This window comes from Microcebus murinus, chromosome 18 (assembly GCF_040939455.1).
Source record: "Microcebus murinus isolate Inina chromosome 18, M.murinus_Inina_mat1.0, whole genome shotgun sequence".
In the NCBI taxonomy this organism is placed as follows: Eukaryota; Metazoa; Chordata; class Mammalia; order Primates; family Cheirogaleidae; genus Microcebus; species Microcebus murinus.
Window position 1 is genome coordinate 7,637,308 of NC_134121.1, and position 20,173 is coordinate 7,657,480.

A 20,173-nucleotide genomic window follows, 5' to 3' on the forward strand; every position below is an offset into this window, starting at 1 on the left:
TTTTTTATTCTCAGAGCTGAAGAACAAAATGCATACTCTTTTATTTTATTTATTTATTTATTTATTTGAGACAGAGTCTTGCTCTGTTGCTTAGGCTATAGTGCCATGGTGTTAGCCTAGCTTACAGCAACCTCAAAACATTCCTGGGGCCGGGTGCGGTGGCTCACGCCTGTAATCCTAGCACTCTGGGAGGCCGAGGCGGGCGGATTGCTCAAGGTCAGGAGTTCGAAACCAGCCTGAGCAAGAGCGAGACCCTGTCTCTACTATAAATAGAAAGAAATTAATTGGCCAACTAATATATATATAGAAAAAACTAGCCGGGCATGGTGGCACATGCCTGTAGTCCTAGCTACTCGGGAGGCTGAGGCAGTAGGATCACTTGAACCCAGGAGTTTGAGGTTGCTGTGAGCTAAGGCTGATGCCATGGCACTCATTCTAGCCGGGGCAAAGTGAGACACTGTCTCAAAAAAAAAAAAAAAAAAAAAACCATTCCTGGGCTCAAGTAATCCTTCTGCCTCAGCCTCCTGAGTAGCTAGGACTACAGGCATGTGCCACCACACCTGGCTAATTTTTTCTATATATTTTTAGTTGTCCAGATAATCTCTTTGTATTTTAGTAGAGACGGGGTCTTGCTCTTGCTCAGGCTGGTTTCGAATTCCTGACCTTGAGTGATCCTCCCATCTTGGCCTCCCAGAGTGCTGGGATTACAGGTCTGAGCCACCATGCCCGGCCCAAAATGCATACTCTTAATTCTAATAATTGCAAGTCATTCTAATTATTGATTCTAATAATAATTCTAAGAACATTTTTTTTGAGACAGAGTTTTGCTCTGTCACCTTGGCTGGAGTGCCCTGGCATCAGTCTAGCTCACAGTAACCTCAAACTCCTGAGCTCAAGCAATCCTCCAGCCTCAGCCTCCCAAGTAGCTGGGACTACAGGCACTTTGTTCTATTTTTAGTAGAGACGGGGTCTCACTCTTCCTCAGGCTGGTCTCGTATTCCTGACCTCAAGAGATCCCACCTCAGTCTCCTCTAATAACTCTTAATTCTAATAATTTATCTGTAGACATTTTTTTATATTCTTTATACATGATCAACACCTACAAGTGATGACTGTTTAGTTTCTTCTTTCTAATCCTTTATACTTTCTCTTTTTCCTGTCTTACTGCACTGGCTAGGACTGCCCACTACAACAGTGTGAACTAAACTAAAATTTTAAGGCTCACCCCCACATCAGCTGACTAAATGGACCCCATCCTGGCCAAAGGAATATCCTAAAACTAAATTGCCTGCCAGGAGAAGGGAGGTCAGACATGCCTCATCATGCCCCCCTTCCCTATTGAGGACATCCTTTGTAGTCCATTAACAGGCCTAAGGGGATGCAAGACAAACCTGCAGGTCCTCAATTTACACAACAAATCTATGTCTGCTGGCTTATCTCTGATAACAGCTCCTTATGTTGAAACATTCTAAGTCTCTAGACAAAGCTTCATGTCTTTAACTAATTACAAGTCAAAGAATATTTGAACCCACCTATAACCTGTAAGCTCCTGCTTGGAGATGGCCCACCTTTTCAGGCCAAACCAATGTATGCCTCCCATGTATTGATTGATGACTTTACCTGTAACCCCTGTCTCCCTGAAACGTGTAAAACCAAACTGTAACCCAGCCACAGTGAGTCCACTTGCAGAAGGCTTCTTGGGAGTGGCTCCCAGTCATGGTCCTCAAATTTGGCTAAGAGTAAATCTCTTTAAAATTATTTTAGACCTTGGCTTTTTTTCCGTTCACAACAGAAAGCAGGAGTGCTGCTAAGTCAGTATCCTTGTCTTACTCGCCATCCTCCACGATCAATCTTCAACATTTCACCACTGAGCACAGTATTAGCCACAGGCTATTTTCCTTTCAGAAGCCCTTCATCGGGCTACAGAAGTTCTCTAATATTCCAAGTCTGCTAGGAATTTTGCAATGAATGGCTAATGAACTTTATCAAACTGTTTCTGCCTCTATGAAGATGATCACGTTTTTTTTTCTTTTAACCTGTTAATATGGTACATTAATAAATTTTCTAATGGCTTGGTCCTTGCAAACAAAGTTTTTCATGATGTACTACATCTTTTTTTACATTTTCCTGGTTTTGCAATTGTTTCTTTCCTTAGATTTTTGTATTTCTAGTCACAGGTGAGACTGGCCTGTTTGTTCTCAGGCTGTACTGTCTTTGTCAGATATTGGTGTTAAGGTTATGCTAGTCTCATGCACCTAAGTCTTTGGATTTGTAAGCACTGAGTTGACCAAATAGCCTCCAATTCAACATTAAATCTTGGCAGCACCTGCAGCTGTGTTGTTTCGTTACTAATACTGTTGGTGCCTTTCCTCCTTGTGTTTTTAAAATTAATCATGCCACAGATTTGTCTATTTTATTACTCTTTTCAATGACTGACTTCTTTGTGGGTATAATTATGTATTTATGTTCTATTTCATTAATTCCTACTTTTTATCCTTATTCTTTCCTTCCACTTTATGTGGGTGTAATGCTATTCTAAGCTTATTAATTCTCTGCCTTTTTTCTTTACTAACGTGAACAGTTAAAGCTATAAATTTCTCTATCACTTCAATTTTCCCATAAATTATGATATGAAAATATTTACATTACTTGGTTCTAAATATTTCTAATTTTTATTATAATTTTTTGACTCAAGAATTTAGAAATGTTTTAAAATTTCAAGTGTATGAGCTTTTCTACTTATTTTTCGTTACTGATTTTTTTTATTTATTTATTTATTTTTTAAATTTCATAGGGGTGTAAGTTTTAATTTAAGCTCTATGCTTAGGGAGGGAGACGAACTTCTGCTTGTGAATAAGCGGTTTATAAGAAACAATCTATTATATCTCGTTACTGATTTTTAACTTAAGTGTATTGTGATCAGAAAATGTGTTCTATGTGAACATTTTTAAAATTTATTGACTAGCTTTTTTGTCTACTACATGGTCAATTTTTTACAAGCATTCTGCATGCAACTGCAAAGAATGTGTATTCTCCAACTGCTGTGAACAACTAATTCACAAGCTTATGAATTGTGCTGCTCAAATCTTCTTACATTCTTACCACTTTATAAATATTCTCCCACATTATTCCATTTCTTTCACAATTACAGGACAACGCCTATTTCTAGGTTTTCTACCGTTTCCAATGATCTTCATCCTGTTCTGAAGATCTGAGTTTTTTCCAACTGGTTTTCTCTCCCATGTGCCTGAAGAGTTTCTCTTAACCTTTCTGTCATCCAGACGTGCTGGCAACACATTCCCTTAGTGCTCGGTGACTAGGAGACGCCCAGCATTTCACATTCACTCTTCAAGAATACCTTCACTGGATACAGAATTGTGGAGGTTGACAAGTTTTGGTGTTGATGTTTCCAAATTTAAAATACCCTTTTTTCATCATCATTCTTGGGAAAAAGATGGATTTGCTAGGAACGGATTTCTAGGTTGCCAATGTTTTCCTTCAGTGCATTTAAGAAGTTATTTCCACTGTCCCCTGCATATACTGCTGCTACGAAGTCAGCTATCAGTTTAACTGCCACTCTGCTGTAATGGATGGCCTGTTCTCTGTAGGCTTATTTAAGGTATTCTCTTTCTCTGGTGTTTTGCAGTTCCTGAGGATGTGTCTAGGTGGGGATTTCTTTTCTTTATCGTGCTTAGATTCACTAGGCCTCCTGGATGTGAGAAGCAGCATCTTCCCACAATTCTTGAAAGCCCTCAGTCATTATCTTTTCAAATATTAGCTCTTCTGGAATTCCAAACAGATACATGTTAGATGTCCTCACTCTGCTTCCATGCTCACCCCGGGCACACTGACTCCCTAGTGCTCCCCAAACACACCAGGGCAGCTCCACAGCCTGCACTCTGGGCTCCCAGCCCTCCATCTTTCACCTTCTTTTCTCACCTTCTCCAACCCTTCTGGAACCCTCCACGCAGCTTTCTTTCAGACTGCTCATCATATAGCACCATAACTACTGTTTAGCTCTGAGTATGCCCTGGACCGTTAGCTGGGGTGAAGGATGTCTCCAGCCTCAGCACCAGACATGAGAGTGGCACCGAGCAAGCCTGTGACACCCTGGCTGAGTTCTGGGGCTCAGAGAGGGGCAGAAGGAGGTGGCAAAACCCCACCAACCTTAGAAGAGACCAGGGAGTGCTCCCCCGAGCCTCCCCACAACCACTCCCAAATCGCCCTCTCTACAGCCCAAGCTCCACTGCGCAGGGCCAGACACGTGGGTACGCGACTCTTCGGCTTCCATAAAGATAGACTCACACAGAACTCTGTCATTCTACCACGTGGCTTTATGCCTTCTAGTCTCTCAAATTCTGCATGTCTTTAGCAAGGGCCAATTAAGTCCCACCTCCACTATGCTCACAGCCTTTTTAGGCCTCTTTAACTTTGGCAGGGCTCAGCAGCTGGCTACCCGGGCATCACAGGGCAGGGGAGGAGAGTGCTGCCTCTGTTCCCACCAGACTTGCCCCGGCCACTACAACCACGAGCTGTGCAACCGGCCAGGCCAGAGCAGACACTGATCGGCAAACTTCATTCCCAACAGCCTATGGACAATCATGCCTTTTGATTCCTTGTGGCCTGTCCACCTGTGTTTGCGCTTAGGGATTCTACTGCTGCTGCCCCAGAACCCAAAACCTTCCAGAGGCTCTAGAAACACCCATCTCTGTCCAGAAGCTCCTGACCTCTACTCTTGGCCTTCGGGCACAGCACGAGGAACACCATCCCCCTGGGCTGAAACTGCTCTCCCCAGGCATGACGTGACAAAGAGCACATCAGGAAACTGAACCTGGCCCTCACTGGAATCCCACCATGGGGACAGGCCCTTGCTCTGCCCCCACCACAGGGTGCATTGTGGGGTCTAGGCTGTCCAGCCCAACTGGAGGGAAGGGATGTGGCGGACACTGTGCATCAAGAAGAGAGCAAGACTGCAAGTCACACAAGCTGCGATGTGTCTTCAGGGCTGCCCAGAAACAGAGAGGACGTGGGATGACCTGGGACCTTCCTCGCCTCCCACTGATCAGCAGCACCTGTGGAATAAGCTCACCCAAGGGGGAGCGCCTGCTATGGGGCACACCCTCATAGCTCAGCTGTACCTGGATGGCATGGGCTGGGGAGCCTCACCTCTGCTTCCGCCACAGCCCTGACCACAGCGGGCATCTTCCCCTGGGCAGACTGCTACTATCCTGTCCTTCTTGCCTCTGTCAGGGGACATACCCTGGTTACTTCCACACTCCCTACCCCACTCCACACCCCACCCAAAGAATACCCCGATTCTCCTTGGGAGAATTCTCAGCTGCTCCCAGTCATGGCCTGAGGGGGACAGGACCTGCCCTGGCAACAGGGGAGGCTTCTCACTGGCTAAAGTCAATCTGCAAAGTCCCCCTAACCCTAATCCCCCACTCCCAAATCCCAGAAGTGGCACAGGAGCTGCAGAGAAATCCTGTCTATCCCCTGGGCTGTGTAGACAGGGACCGTGAGGTTAGGCACCCAAGGCAGCCACCGTGCTTGCTGGAAGCAGAGCCTTGAGCTTCTGAGGCGGGTTAGGGGACACCGGCTGGACTGCAGAGCAAAGGAGATCTGAGTCTTGGTGATCCCCACTGGATCACGCTGAAGGCACAGCTAACTGTCTCTACCAGTGCTGCCTGCAACGCCACGTCCTGACCACACTGCCTTCTGACACTCTGTGCATGGTGCCTGCTGGGAAGGTCCAGCCCCCAGCCTCCATGCCGGCCCATCACACAGGCCCCACCCAAAAGCCCCACGAGTGCTTACATGAGACTCGAGAGCATGTGCTCCAAGAGGACAGGGGCTGGGCCCACCTTGGGACTGAACACGAAGTACGTAGGGGCTCCATCACTCACTCAGGACTGAGGGAGGAGAGGAGGGATCCAGGCCACCCAGGGCTGGAGTAGATGTTGCAGTCCATCTGCTCTGACCCCTTCAGAGTTCAGCATTCAGGGACCACCTCTTCTAGCAGGTTGCAGGTACATGCCTGGCCCAGGCCCTGGGCACCCACGCAGAGGAGAGCTGCCCTTCAGCTCCACCCGGCAGACTGAGCGGGATGCACTTACCATGTGCTCAGGGGCCAGTGGTTCTCAACCATGGGTGTCCTTGGGAAACTCTCAGGGATTTAATTAATAGTAAACTGACACCCCCTTCCCCTCTGAATCTTGAGGTGAGCGCTGAGCACTTGGATGTTTAGAAGCTCCTCAGGTGACTTGAATGGGCAGCCAAGATGTGTGAGAACCACTGGGCTCAGGTGCGCTCAGGCCCTCACCACATGCTCCGATGGCCCAGCTCAGACACACAGGGCTGAGTGGCAGACGGCTGGTGGGGACAAGCCTGACCTCCCACGGAGTCATCTTGTCCTACTCAAGCAAGATTTGGTCAGTGGTTCCCAGGCTCGCCCTCAAGAGGGTCCCAGCCTGAGAGAGACAGAAGCCACAGCACTCGGTGAGGCAACCACACACAGCCAGCCATGGCAGGGATGGGCAGCAGGCATGCCCGAAGACAGGTGGCCACATCTCCCTGAGAAGGGACATCTGAGCCGTGTTTTCAAGAATAAATGGGAGTTTGCCAGGCAGACAATGAGACACGGCATAAAGAGGAGGCATTTAAAGGGAACAGCCAGCATAACTTTCTTCTTCGCTGTGTGCTAGGGAGTCATTGGAGGCCACAGGCTGTGACACCTTGCTTTCTTCAAATGTGACTTGGGGACAAATAATGTTCCTTCCTCCTCCTTTGGGAGTGGGGCCAGCGCAGGGGCTCGGGCACAGCTGGCCTCGGGGAGTGCCGCCGGGGAGGCGCTGGCGTGCCTCTCCATCAATGGACAGTAGACGCACTGCAAGGCTTCTCTGTGCCCTCATCCCCCCATCCTCGGCGGGGGCCAGGCCCTGCTACACACCCAATAAATAAATGCCTGTTGAAAGCTCAGTGAATGAGAGGAAAGAGGATGGAACCAAGGTTAGAAAGATCAAGCAGCTTCCGGCCTCATCCTCTGTGGGCCCATTCACAGAGAGCATGTGTCCTGGTCGCCTCACCCCACAGCCTGGTTCACCCCGAGCCTCATGGATGAATATTTATGTGCACAGGGAGGCAGTCAAAACTCAGGGGTCACAGAAGAACTAAGCTGTGCGGGGGTCACCAAGAAGCCAGCAGCACCACCTGCTGCTGCTGGGGCGGAAGATGGCTCTGTCCCAGCCCGGGCGGTGCGTGGGTAAGCCGGCCAAGACCTTCTGAATCACCAGGCTGTGAGCCCTCCTCAGACCAGGTGGCTGCTTTGTGTCTGCAACAGAGGAGGAAGTGCCCCGCTGACCTGGCAGGCTCCAGCCTCCCTCCTTTCAGCCCTGAGCATTTCCTCCCAAGGCCACTTGGCCAAGCTGCCCCCCAGTGCTGTTTGGAAAGAACCGGAAATGATAGGGCTCACTACAAATGGTGGCTTTCAAAACAGTGTTTCTTTCATCCAGAGAGTACAGCTAACAGTGCTATGGGGAGAGACTCCAATCTTTCTAATTCATGAACACGTCTCAGTGCAGAGGGGTGGCCCTGAAAACGAGTAAATCTGACACCACACTCTTGCTACAGGGCTATGTCAACAGAACCTGGAAGAAAGAGTCTGTTAACATGCTTCAGCAAACTCAGGAGCTAGCGTAGGGCCATTCTCTTAGAGAGCTGGTTAACACCACCACTGAGAATTCTTACGAGAACACTGTGATTTTAATGTCTTTTTCTATCGAATGCAAAGTCCTGGAACTGCAAAACCACCTCTGTGTACAACACGGGCTGCTGAGTAAATGATGGTACAGCCATGTATGATTTGAGTAGAGCCATGTTATTTAGAGTTTCTACTGATGCCTGGAAATGCCCATGACATAGTACAAATTGAAATATATATATACATAAAATTGTATGTACAATACAGCCTCAACTAAGTAAAAACCTAATGCCCAGAAGAAGCCACGAAGCAAATAAGCTAACATTTCAAAGATGGCTATTTCTCAATACTGCAATTTGTAGTAACTTTTCCAGGGCATGCCATGGCCACAGAACACCTTTGCAGCAGTCCAGGAAGTGTGACAAGTCTAAGATGTAGTGTCACAAGCACTGAGCCTGCCCCTAACTTGCTGTGTGACCCCAGAGGAATTAACAGTCTCCCTGGGCTTTGGTGGCTTGTCTCCTTCCTCCTCAAGTCCCTGGTAAAATCAGCAAGTGCATCAGAACCAAGGGGAAGACCCAGGGTTGGGCAAGTGGCAAGAGACAACAAATTGGTGGTCCACAAGTCCCATGTGGACACCCTCAGAGAGATTTTGATTAGCCCTAATCATGTTCTTAATTTTTTAAATGTACTGCCAACATTTTAACATTAACAGATTTCAAATATTCAGGTTTTGATTTTTTTCTTTTAAAAAACTAGATTCATAATAGCCCAAATGTGGAAAAACCCCAAATGTCCATTAATTGCTGAACAGATAAACAAAATGTAGTACATCCATACAACGGAGTATTATTCAGCCATCAAAAGGAAGGAAGGACACATGCCACAAAGTGGATGAACCTTGAAAACAGGATGCTAAGTAAAAAGAAGCCAATCACAAAAGCTCATATATTGTATGATTCCATTCAGACGAAATGACCGGAACAGACAAACATAAATCCTGAGAAACAGAAAACAGATCAGTGGTTACCTGGGGCTGGGTACAGGCTTTCTTTCTGGGGTGACAGAAATGTTCTAGAATTAGACAGCAGTGACAGTCGCACAACATTGTGAAAACGCTAATAACTTCTCAACTGTCCACTTTAAAATGGTTAAAATGGTGAATTTTACCTCAATTTTTTAAAATTTGGAAGAGCAGACTACGTGCATGGCACCCCTCTCCTGCAGGCCCTCCTCCCTGTGGCCTCCCATGAGAACCCCAGGCCCTCCTCCCACCCACCACGGAGACCCCCAGCTCAACCTAGAAGGCAGGTCCCAAGCACAGCCTTGTCCACTAGCCAAAGGAAGGGCTGGGCATTAACTTGGTCAATTAAAGAAACTAGATATTTTGTCTCTCCTGACCAGGAAAAACTCACCCCTGGTAAATATTAGTCAAACAGTATAAAAAGGTAAAGAAAGAGTAAAAACGAAGTCTTCCTCCTACAACCCTGACCCTCACCCAGCACTTCCCCCAGAATCAACTGCTGACTCAGCAGAACCGCATTAAACTCACCTGGCTCCTGATATGACCACTTTCTTTTCTGAGCACTGAGAAAATTACTCATCAGTTTAATGATCCATTATACAACTTTGAAAGGGATCGAACAGTCTTTCCTAAAGAACATCCAATCCAATCCAAACTTAAAGTGGCCATTATTTTACAGAAGAATCACTTTTCAGATTTAAAAATAAAGCCAGCCCAGCGTGGTGGCTTACGCCCATAATCCTAGCACTCTGGGAGACCGAGGGAGGGGGGGTGAGTCGTTTGAGCTCAGAAGCTCAAGACCAGCCTGAGCAAGAGCAAGACCCGGTCTCTACTAAAAATAGAAAGAAATTATCTGGACAACTAAAAATATATTAAAAAATTAGCTAGTCATGGTAGCACATGCCTGTAGTCCCAGCTACTTCGGAGGCTGAGGCAGGAGGATCACTTGAGCCCAGGAGTTTGAGGCTGCTGTGAGCTAGGCTGATGCCACAGCATTCACTCTAGCCAGGCAACAGAGCGAGACTCTGTCTCAAAAAAAAAAAAAATCTATAAAAACATAAATAAATAAAGCCAAAGCCACTGTCTGGAAGGCCTGCTGTCCCCAGGGTACCCCTGTCCCTGTGAGCGCTCAGCAAGACTGTAACCACCACAGGCTCCCTGGGGCACAGCACACAGGCGATGAACTATGAACACCAATCTCCTTAGCAGCCCTGGAATTGGTCTTCAGTGAGGGAAAATCATGGGAAATTTTGCCTGGGGTTTGCCCCAAGGCTCAGAGGGCTCCTGCTAAAGCAGGTATGAGGCTGTGCCTGGTCACAAAGGCCAACAGCAGCACCAAAGGGCACCTGGGGCTGATGCTGTCTTCCAGACCAAGTCTAGGCACTTGGCAAGGCTGTGACCTGGGCCCCCACCCTTCTCCACTGGGGCCTGGTTTACACCAGGCAGGTCGGTGCACCTACACCCACTCCACCATTCTGCACCCTCCTGCCTTTGCACACACTAGGACTCCTGCAGGGAACCCCCTGCCTCTCCGTGCCTGGCCACCTGCTGTTCCCTGGAGACTCAACAGAAGCAGCCCTCCTCTAAGATGCTACCTCACACCCTCTGGACTCCTGGGCTAAGTCTTGCCCAGGATGCTTTCAAATGACCTCCACTGAGGCCTGGACTACACAGCACTGCTGTTCCACTGTGTTCCTGTCCTGTCTGCACCTGACCAGGGCCTTGAAGGCATGGGCCGTTACCTGTTCGTCTCAGGGCTTTCTGCACAGCAAGACAGGGCCTGGCATCTGGTACACTACAGCAAACACCCAGGGATCCAAGCTGAATACGAAAGAAGGTTCTAGTAGGGGAAACAGAGACTCCAAGAGGCACAGGCAAGAAGCCACAAAATACACTATGCAAAGTTCCTAGACACAGAGCCTGTGGGTCAGTCTGGCCAGCAGGATTCAAAGCAGCTTGGAAGCCCTCACGAAGCGTGGTAGGCCAACCTCCCACTAAGCAATTAAGAAACTCAAGGGCCCAGATCATTATCCAGATCAAACTTGTTGTATCATGCTCATGTTTTGAATTTCCACAAATTCTCTTACATTTTGCACTAAGCAAAACTTTAAAATACTCATTTAGCCTATTAAAAACTGATTTTCTATTACTTTAACAAGTAACAAGAATTACAGCAAATGTATCCTCTGTTCATTAGCAGTGGTGGTAAGCACATCATAATTTCCAGCTAATTACAGCAACTTGATTTGGATGTTTCATGCTGTGTATTACAGTTTCTTAAGCTGGGGTGCTGGCTGCAATTCTGAGGCTAAGAGAGTTGAAATGTGTCCAGAGAAGGGACGAGTCACTTCTGATACATGTGGTGTGAGACAGAGAGGAAGTCAACTTTCCCTCTACCAAAGCAGAAAACCATTCAAAACAGAAAGAGAGAGAATGCTGTGCCACCATCCTCAGAGAGGAGGGCAGGGCCTGTAGGATTCCCATCGAGGACTGCAGGAGCCCGGACACCCACTACAGTTGACCAGACCTGACCAGGTGAGAGACAGCAAAAAGCACTGCACGCCCCCCTCACCCACCCAGCAGGCAAGCATGGGAGACCAAGGACAGGGCCTTTACCGAACGATGGCCAGGGATCCGAAGTGCTCTCGGGAGCCGCTGACCCGCCCCATGGGTTGGTGTGATTAGCCGAGGCTGACGAGCCCCAGGGCTCTGCCTTCTGGGCAGCAGGGCCCGAGCTGGGGAGAGCATCCATTAAATCCAACAGAGTGGTCTGCTGTGGGTGGGAGCCATGCTTTAAGACAAAGAGAAGGGGACAGGTTTTACTTAGCTACAGTTACCACAAATACCCAGGCACTAGTCCTAAATATTGCCCACGCCTCTTCCTATACTGAGGCCCCTAGGAAGGGCAGAGAGTAACTCGGAAACTGAGCCACACCCGCTCCTGCCCCACCCTGCCAGCTTCCCCAACGTTCCAGTCTCCCAGGACCGCCCAGGCTCCAGCAGCACCAAGCCATTTACTGTTTGCCAAATGCTTTGCCACTGGCTTTCACACTGCCCTCGGGGTCTGCAAACACCTCCAGGCTAACGTGGGCTTTTGCTGGGGCTAGAGCCTCCCTCCAGAACCCACCAAGGTCAGCTGGAGGGCCCTCTCTCCGGGGGCTGACCCGCCCTCTCCGCATCCCACCCCCCAGTGTGAAGGGGGCCTGTCTCCTGACTGGACCATAAGGTAACGAGCTTGTCGGGAGTGCCTGGTTGCCTCTGTGTAAAAGCAGGAAGCTGCGCCCACGGTATGGAGATGACAGCAATACAGACCAGCACTTCCGGGTGTGCCTTTCCAGGGACATGCTCCAAAGCACTTGCATTCTGCTTATTTACCAGCTGCCCGAGCTGCAGGGCTGCCTTTACAGATGAGGCCAGCTCGGGTGTGCTTTCAGACAAGATCAGGCGCGTTCAGGTTGGGTGTGTTTTCGATCGCAGCCTCACCTCGCTGTTGCTCACCTTGGGCGTGCATGTCACTTGGGGAGATTGGGGGACTCACCGTGCATCCCCCCAAGAGGCAGGTTAGGAGGGGGATGTTTCAGCAACAACTAAGACACAGCATCAAACAAGCTCTTACCTCTTTCTTTTTTGGAACTTTAACTGTGTCCCTTCGGCTTTCCTCCAGGGCCATCTGCAATCTGAGGTCATCACCCCGCCTGAGGCGTTCTTCCTGCACAGGGACAATGCGAGCTTGAAGCTGACGGTAACTACAGTAACATCACTGCACAGAACAAGTCCCGCTGGCCAGCAACAGGAAATGCACATCGCATCGTGCGTTATTTCAAAGGAAGATTTAAAAACAACTTGTAAACACAACAACTTTCCCATCCCGAACGAGTGGAGTCACAGGCTATCTGCTCACTGTGCCTCCTGTGACCTCAACCCCCTGGGGGTCATACCAGGGAGACTATGCTTCATCTAAAATATTTTTTTCTCAAAATGAAAATGAGTTTATAATTCTTTCTACTTATAGAAACAATATGTCTCCTCATAAAACACAACTCTGACAATCCCAAAAGGAATTAGGAAGAGGGTGAAAACCGCGTATCATCCCGCCTCCCACTGTGCTTCCGGAAAATGGCTACATATTTCTATGATTCCTAACAGAAGTGAATCATTATATTTATTTAAGGCAAAGTCACCATATGCAAAAGACAGGGTTGTACTAGCTTTTATATAATATAATGAATATAAATAAATATATTCCTTATATTTTATTATAAATATTAACTAAAATGGTCTCAAACCACCCATTCTTCTGTGTGTGCTCAGTGGACACTCCCATGTGCCTTACTCCTAGGTGCTGGCCCCAGAGACACAAGGACAGAGTTACTGTGCCAGTTTCCCACCGCAGGGACAGAGAAGTCATGAATGAAGCTGTCCATTGTTACTGAGCCTTAGGATATTGCCAGTTACAGACACACAGCCTTTCAACACTCAGAGCTAACTATCCCTAATATTTCTCTCTGAAAACCACCTTCTAAATGGGAGGAATCCGAGCCTGGCTCCGTCTACCCTTTTTAATGAAAGGTCAGTGGAGACAAATCTGACAAATGCAACCAAAGGGATATTTTTACAGTCACTTCGATCACTCCTTTCTCTCCTCCCCGTTTTAAAGTAACACATGCTTAATAAAGAAAAATGGGAACTGAAAAAAATTAAAAGTACACATATTCTGTCATCGAAACATAAGCACTCTTGTTTCCTGGAGCGTTTCCTTCCAGCCTGTGTTGTTCTGCGCACCTCCTGCCGCAGCTCACCCAAGAGCCTCGGCAGGCGTTGGCCACGCCTGCCCATGGGCCGCACCCCAGCGCCCATCTCATGCACTGCCCTTCAAGAAGCGCGTGCGCTCAGCTCACGCAGGGGGAGCCCAGACGCTGCCTGGGTCTGCACAAGTATTTCTGAGACGAAGCTCTGACTGGTTTCCTCCCCTGGCAACAACTTCCTGAAAAATCTTTCTCAGACATAACTTTGCGTGGGACCCCTTCCTGACTGGGGGCAGTGTGTGACAAGAACACACTTGTGGCAACACAGAGTGCCATCTTGGCAAGCACATCCAAAACATTTTGAAGACCGGGCAGGGTGTGCCATCATCCTCCCTAGGAACCACCCTCCCGCCCCCTGGCGGGCGGTCACTGTGGTGCAGACCTGCCCAGGGCGCTGACCTGCTCGGCCACTTCTCTGCTCATGGCAAGTGCCAGCTGCAGCTGAAGCTCCTCTTCTCCGCTAGTCTGGGGCCGGGCTTGCTCCAGCTCAGAGGACACCCTCGGGGAGGTGGCTGTAGGAGAAGGCAAAGTTACCATATGCAAGAGACAGGGTAGTTCCAGCTCACACCCAGCAGTTCACTGGTCAGACCACACCCTACTCCCGTCTCAACCCACAAGTCTGGCAATAGCCCACCAATGCAGGCAGAGGATAGGAAAGGTATATAAGTATTTCACGGTTAAAATCAAGTGACAGTAAAATGTGGCTTCACAACTACATAAGCCACATGCTGCCGACTGAGAGAAGATGCCTTTGGGTATGCAGCCCTCATCGAGATCAGAACCTCAGTCTTCACTGCAGATCTGCACTGTTCCAAAGAGAGGAACTAACTCAAAGACCCAGAGTCTAGTTCTTAAAAAGCTGGACCAAAGAGCATCCTTCACACAGTGCAGGGAACCTGGCGTCCAAGGACTCCATTAGGACGCAACTACATTTAAGAGTTGCACTTTGCTCTCACAGTGTTAAGGATCCTGGAAATTTGCCCACTCATGTCTGCAGTGGCCCTGAACACTTCTGTTTTGTAAGTCACATTGTATACGGACTAGAAACAAATGCAGACAAAAAGGCAGACACACATGCAGACGATTTTGCTCTAAGTGCTCAGCTAGTAGTTTATAAGCAGCTCCTGGAAAGACAGTTTTTTGTTTTTTTGAAGGGATGAGATGTGAATTCCTATCTAATGTAACAAACCCCAAATGAAGGAGTCTTTACTATCACACCATAATCCAGGGTGGGCCTCTCGCCACAGGAAAATGCTGGGGTTTACACAGCCATTAGGAAGTTTTATGGATCAGGGAATCTAGATGACTCCAGAAATTAGATGTAGAGTTTTGGGAACATGTGCTAAGTGTGTGCCCACCTCTCCCCTATCCCAAGAGAGTGTCCACAGCTTCTCTAAAATTCTCAGAGCAGGGCCTGCCCTCTGAAGAGATTTGGAGCCACTGCTTTGGATGGTTCCTCCCTCTGGGCCTTTGTGTATGCTGTTCCCTCAGCTCACCCACCCCTTCCTCCTCAGTTTTCAGAGCTCGGCTTTCCCTGCCTGGTCCTCCAGGACAGCCCTCCGCCCTGAGGCTAGGTCAGACTCTGGACCTCCCCCTGAAGCAGTCACCTCTGGCCGGCAAGTCCCTGTGGGTGGATGCTTGCATGCACAGACAGATGCAGGCATGGATGGATGGATGGATGGATGGATGGATGGATGGATGGATGGATGGATGGATGGAGAATCCAACTGTGTGGCTAATGGGTAGTTGTTTTAAAATGTTCTAATTGTGTATCAGTCTACTTCTTGCATTACATCCATTCTAGCAAACCTAATATCAGGATTCACTCAGCTAAATGTTGCTTATGCCTACTAAATCACCAATCTAAATCTGTTTCTTAAGGTTCACCTCTTTGGGAGAAAGTAAAAGACTGGGAATGATTCCTGACAAAGGAGGTTTCCAGATGGCTAGGCCCTGGCTCCAGTGAATTAAACAGGAGAAGAGGCCTAAACACACCACAGGCCACAGAAGTAACCCATAGAAGAATTGGGGAGGCGGAAAATAGCTGCTTCTGAGCACAGGGCTGAGTTGGGGCGGGGCAGGAGACTGGGACCTTCTCTATACTGAGACATTGCCAAAGCAGAGGCATTTTTTAAATTTTTAAATGAAATTTTTAAAAACACACAAAACATTTAACAAGTTTCATTTGGAACAATCCTGTGGCGTGAAGCACAGTGTGTTTGCTATGATTTATTGTCATCCAAAGAACCATCAAAAAAAATAAATAAATAAAAAGCCAGCAACCAATTGCCTCATGAGTCTCTGCCAATCTGCAGGGATAGGTCAAAGTGCAAAAACAGTGCTGCGGTTATTTTTCTAAATAAAATCAAGTCAAATCCCATCCTAGTGCATCATCCCAATTACATTTTCCAAAGCATTTCTTTAGAAATAAAGCTAGATGGCAACGAAAGTCCTCAAATCCATCTTAACAATTTCTTAATAATTCACCAAAACAAAAAAGTATTTTCTTGCTGTTGGTTTTGTTCCCTCACCTATGCCAATCAGAATACTCAGTTTGGGCTTTCTTGTGCTCAAGAAGCAAAGATGTCGCCATCCACATTAAAGGGAACAAAGGAAGCCAGGCAGTTTGGGGGACTCTCCCTTCCAAAGCATTAACCACTACTCCAGCCGGCTGTTCCCAGCTTCATTCCTGATAAAGAATCTCTGAGGCTTGGTTCCCAAGGCCCTCAGTCTGTAACAAATACAGCATCTCTGACTGACATCCTCCATTACTACCAAAGGAAAACCCAGAATGAATGAAGTAGAAGGCCCTAATATCCTACACCCCATCCCACAAAAAGTGCTCTGGAAAATGAGTCTCATTCCCAGCAGGGAAGCAGCTACCGGCTTCACTGCCACGGCGATGACCCAGCCGGGCTGGGAGGGGACGGCATGGGCTCTGTGCAGGGCCTGCCTGGGAAGGGGCCTCCAGCTGCTGGCCAGACTGGCTTCAAATGCAAACGCACGCGCTTGTGTCTGCCACACCTGACGCTGTGAGAACCGCGCGTAGCCAGCCCAGCGGAAATAGCTCACCACATCAATGCGGAAACCAAAGACAAAGGGTATTCCCCTGAACGCTGTGGTTTTTATAAACGGATGTACAGCTCTCAGTTCCGCAGACGGCAGAATTCACAGCCACCAGCCCTGAACATCGGCTGAGAGCTACACAGCGGGTGGGTCTGAGCTTCGAGGCAGGGTTCCAGCACAGACATTCTTGCCTCAGTGACAGCAACTCAGGCCACAAAGGGCCTCTTGTGCTCACGCACATGACAGTGAACACAGATGTTGTTGTGAGATGGGCCTGAATGGGTCCTTCAGACCACCTGAGCCTGGCCCTGGCCCTGCTCTGAGGATATGAAGGTTCACAGCTCACAGGGACCAGGAAAAGCAAGTGCCCCAGGGATGTGCCACTCTGTCCCAGCCACTCTCTGGAGGGAAGAACAGGAATTGTCAGCTCAGGCTCATCACTAAGTAGCATCAAATGCACACAGCGTTCTCCCACCACTAAGGCACCTCTGTATTATGAAGCCCACTGGAAGAGCTCCGAGTCTTCACTGCTGTGGCCAAGAACTCTAACCACGGTGGGCTCATCTCCCCCTTTCCAGTCTGTTACACTGGCCGATAGAAAGCCTTGGGAGTGGCTGTGCAAGGCAGCCAGAAAAGCCCAACATCTCCCTCAAAATACAGCCCAACAGGAAGACCAAGAAAGTCCTCCCAGCTCAGACAGACGAGGGTCTCCCCCGTTCAACTCCGCACTGCGCTCCTGGGACTGCCCTGTGCTGGAGGAGGGGCCTCTTTCCCAAACATGCTCCTAAAACAAAGACCAGAAGATTCTCTAATAAAGATGCTTCAGCAGGCCGATTTCAGGTAATCTAAAGCAAGGCAATCAAGTTGGTAGAAAAACAGGAAATCGCTTATTATCAGCTACACTGTGCAGTTTTCCTAGAAAGTACTGAAGCAGCATCTGCCAATCACATCACAACGATGAAAGGGACCAGATAGAGTACATAGGACATGACTTTACCATCAAATGGCTCTGTGCAGAGAGCAGCATGACTTCTGGTATTCGAGCCTGACACAGACCCCGTGGAGGCGGCGGCCGGGGGCCTGGTCTGGAGGCGTTGGGCACGCAGGCGTGTCTGGCAACCCAGTGAGGATGCAAAGTTGCGGGGCCTGGGGCCCTGAGATGGCCCCACGTGGCCCAGGCACCGCTGCCACCATGCATGCCATGCATGCCGTGTGTGTCGGCTGAGGGGAGACTAGGTGTTGGAGAGAACACCGAACGGACAAATCCTGTCTTCATCACTGACCAGCAGTGGGACATCTGACAGCCTGGCCTCTGTGACATCTGCTGCCACATCCGTGAAATGGAGACAGCGGGCTGTGGGAGGATGTAGCAGCTGACCTTTACAAGGGGCAGGAGTGCAGGGACGCAGCTGCCCGTCCCCCAGACTCCAGCTCTGCCCCCAGTCGGTCACCCTGTCCTCCGTCAGGGACACCAGACCACCTGGACCTGGAGGGCACCCCACCTTCCACCTCACACACAGAAAACCTGGCCCTCCCGGGCCTCTGAGGCACAGGCCCCCACCCTAACGGGGGGGCTGGGGAGCACCAAGCCCAGGCCTGCTGAGGGCCAGCTCTCGCCATCCACGCTCTCCTGTCCAGCCAAGTGCCATCCTCGTTACTGAATGGCAACAAAGCACATATTGGGTCTTCCTCAATGTGGTGACATCTTTCTGTGGTTCCCTGGGCCGATCCCTGAATCAATGATGACCTCAGCCACCTAGGACATTCCTGCCCAGGAGCTGTGGCCTGAGCTGGGCAGAGGCTCCCGAGCACAGGAGACCCTCCAGGGCCTCACTTCTGGGCCCACGGGGAGGGGCAGAAAAGACTGCTTTTAGTCGAATGAGGTAAATTATGAGAAAATAAGCTCAGATTATCTAAAAAAAAAAAAGGAATATAAATATATGGTGAAAAGGCCAAAAGGGTACAAAATAAGAAAGGCACCAAAGCACAACCAGAGCACTGTCCAGCTGCAAGGCAGATGTGACTTTACAACAGGGGGACCTCAGAGCCAGCTTGTGGTGTGGCCAGCACTGGCACCACCATGGTGGGACATCATGCCACCACCCATGACTGTCCCAGCAAAACACTGATGTGCATGGAATCCAGGCTCTAGGTGTAATTCCTGGTTCACAGGAGTTCAGGCCAAGGCTCGGGCTGAGCACGGCAAGAGCGGGCAGATGGACAGCCCCGGGATGCTCTGCAGGGTGACTGGCCCAGTCCCCGTAGTACATTAGGGCCCTGAGGAAAAGGGAAAGCGTGGCACTGAGACAGACCACAGGGGCAGGATGACCAGACACAGCCCCACGGTCCTGGGGTGCTCTTGCCTTAGATCGGCAAAGAGACAATTCAGGACAGCTGGCACAATCTGACTGGGGCCTGGGTATTGTCTTACTGGTACTGATAATCACTGATTTTGTGAGGTATGACGGTGTGATCTCCAGGAAGAGATGTACACTGAAGTATTTAGGGGTGGAATGGGATGATGGCCACAGTTTATTCTTAAATATTTCAGTACAAAAGGGAGCAAAAGCCACTTGTCTCACTCCGCCCCAGTGCCTTGCCCAAAGGAAACAGCTGTTTACATTTCCTTGTGCTCCTGTGTGTGGGTACAGTGGCACCCCCCTGACATTCTTCTACTACCTGGGTCTCCCCCAGGCTGGGTGGTGTTGGCCTGAGAAAGGCAGCCCCATGTGGCAGGTGAGAGCGCAAGCCCTGCGGTCCCCACGCCTGGGCTTAAATCCAGGCTCTTGTTATGTGACCTTGGCCCAGGTGATTAAGTCCTCGGTGCCTGTTTTCTCACCTGTAGAGTGGAGAGAAAATACCTGCCTCCTCGGGCTACCATGTGAAAACCACATGGCACCTGTACGACACTCACTTGTCTCTCAACAAGCCCCCATCTGTGAGGGTTGGGGCCACCTAGACAGGGAGAGGTGAATCTAACCCTGAAGGTCTTGCTCTTCATGATCAATCTTCTCCACAGATGAGGGGACCAGGCTCAGAGAGGTGAGCGGTTTGCTGCTCAGAGCTGCCCCATGGCAGGATAAGAACTTGGAGTCAGGACCCAGGACCCAAATCCCACACTTGCTCACTTTAGCCCCTTAATCGGCTACACTCATGCACACAATCCCACGCAAGGCCTCCTCTAGGCACAAGGTAAGTCTCTGTTCTCACGAGCTTGTGCTCTAGTAAGGAGAGCCCATAAACAAATTTAAAAGGGAGGGACTGGCATGAAGCAGCAGGGTGAGGAGAGCTTGCTGGGCTGTGTCTGGCAAGTGACAGGAGACGCTGGAGCCCTGGGGAGCCGGGGAGCGTGGGGGTGCTTCTGCTCCAGCGGAGGGTGTCCAGGGTGCATAATGGAAGCAGGGGGCGGGCCTCGCTCAGGGAAGGTTTAAGCAGAGCAGCGATGCCATCTGCCTGGGCCAGAACAGTAGCTGTGACGGAGATGAGAAGCAGCCAGAGTCTGAACACATTTACTGCAGATCCTGTTACACCTGGAGATGCTTCTGAACCACCTGGCCGGCTCACAGGTCCCGCACAGCA

General features: G+C 49.4%; 1 protein-coding gene across 4 annotated transcripts in view; it reads right to left on the minus strand.

Moving 5' to 3' along the window:
- The window catches only part of EPN2 (epsin 2), an 88,128-nt gene that overhangs the window by 13,975 nt on the left and 53,980 nt on the right, over positions 1–20,173 (minus strand). For all 4 annotated transcript variants that reach the window (XM_012747874.2, XM_012747872.2, XM_012747875.2 and 1 more), the window contains 3 exons: positions 13,928–14,040; positions 12,340–12,432; positions 11,340–11,514 (listed from right to left, as the gene is read on the minus strand). In XM_012747874.2, coding sequence (XP_012603328.1) covers positions 11,340–11,514; positions 12,340–12,432; positions 13,928–14,040 — 381 coding nt within the window. The remainder of the gene's footprint in view (positions 1–11,339; positions 11,515–12,339; positions 12,433–13,927; positions 14,041–20,173) is intronic.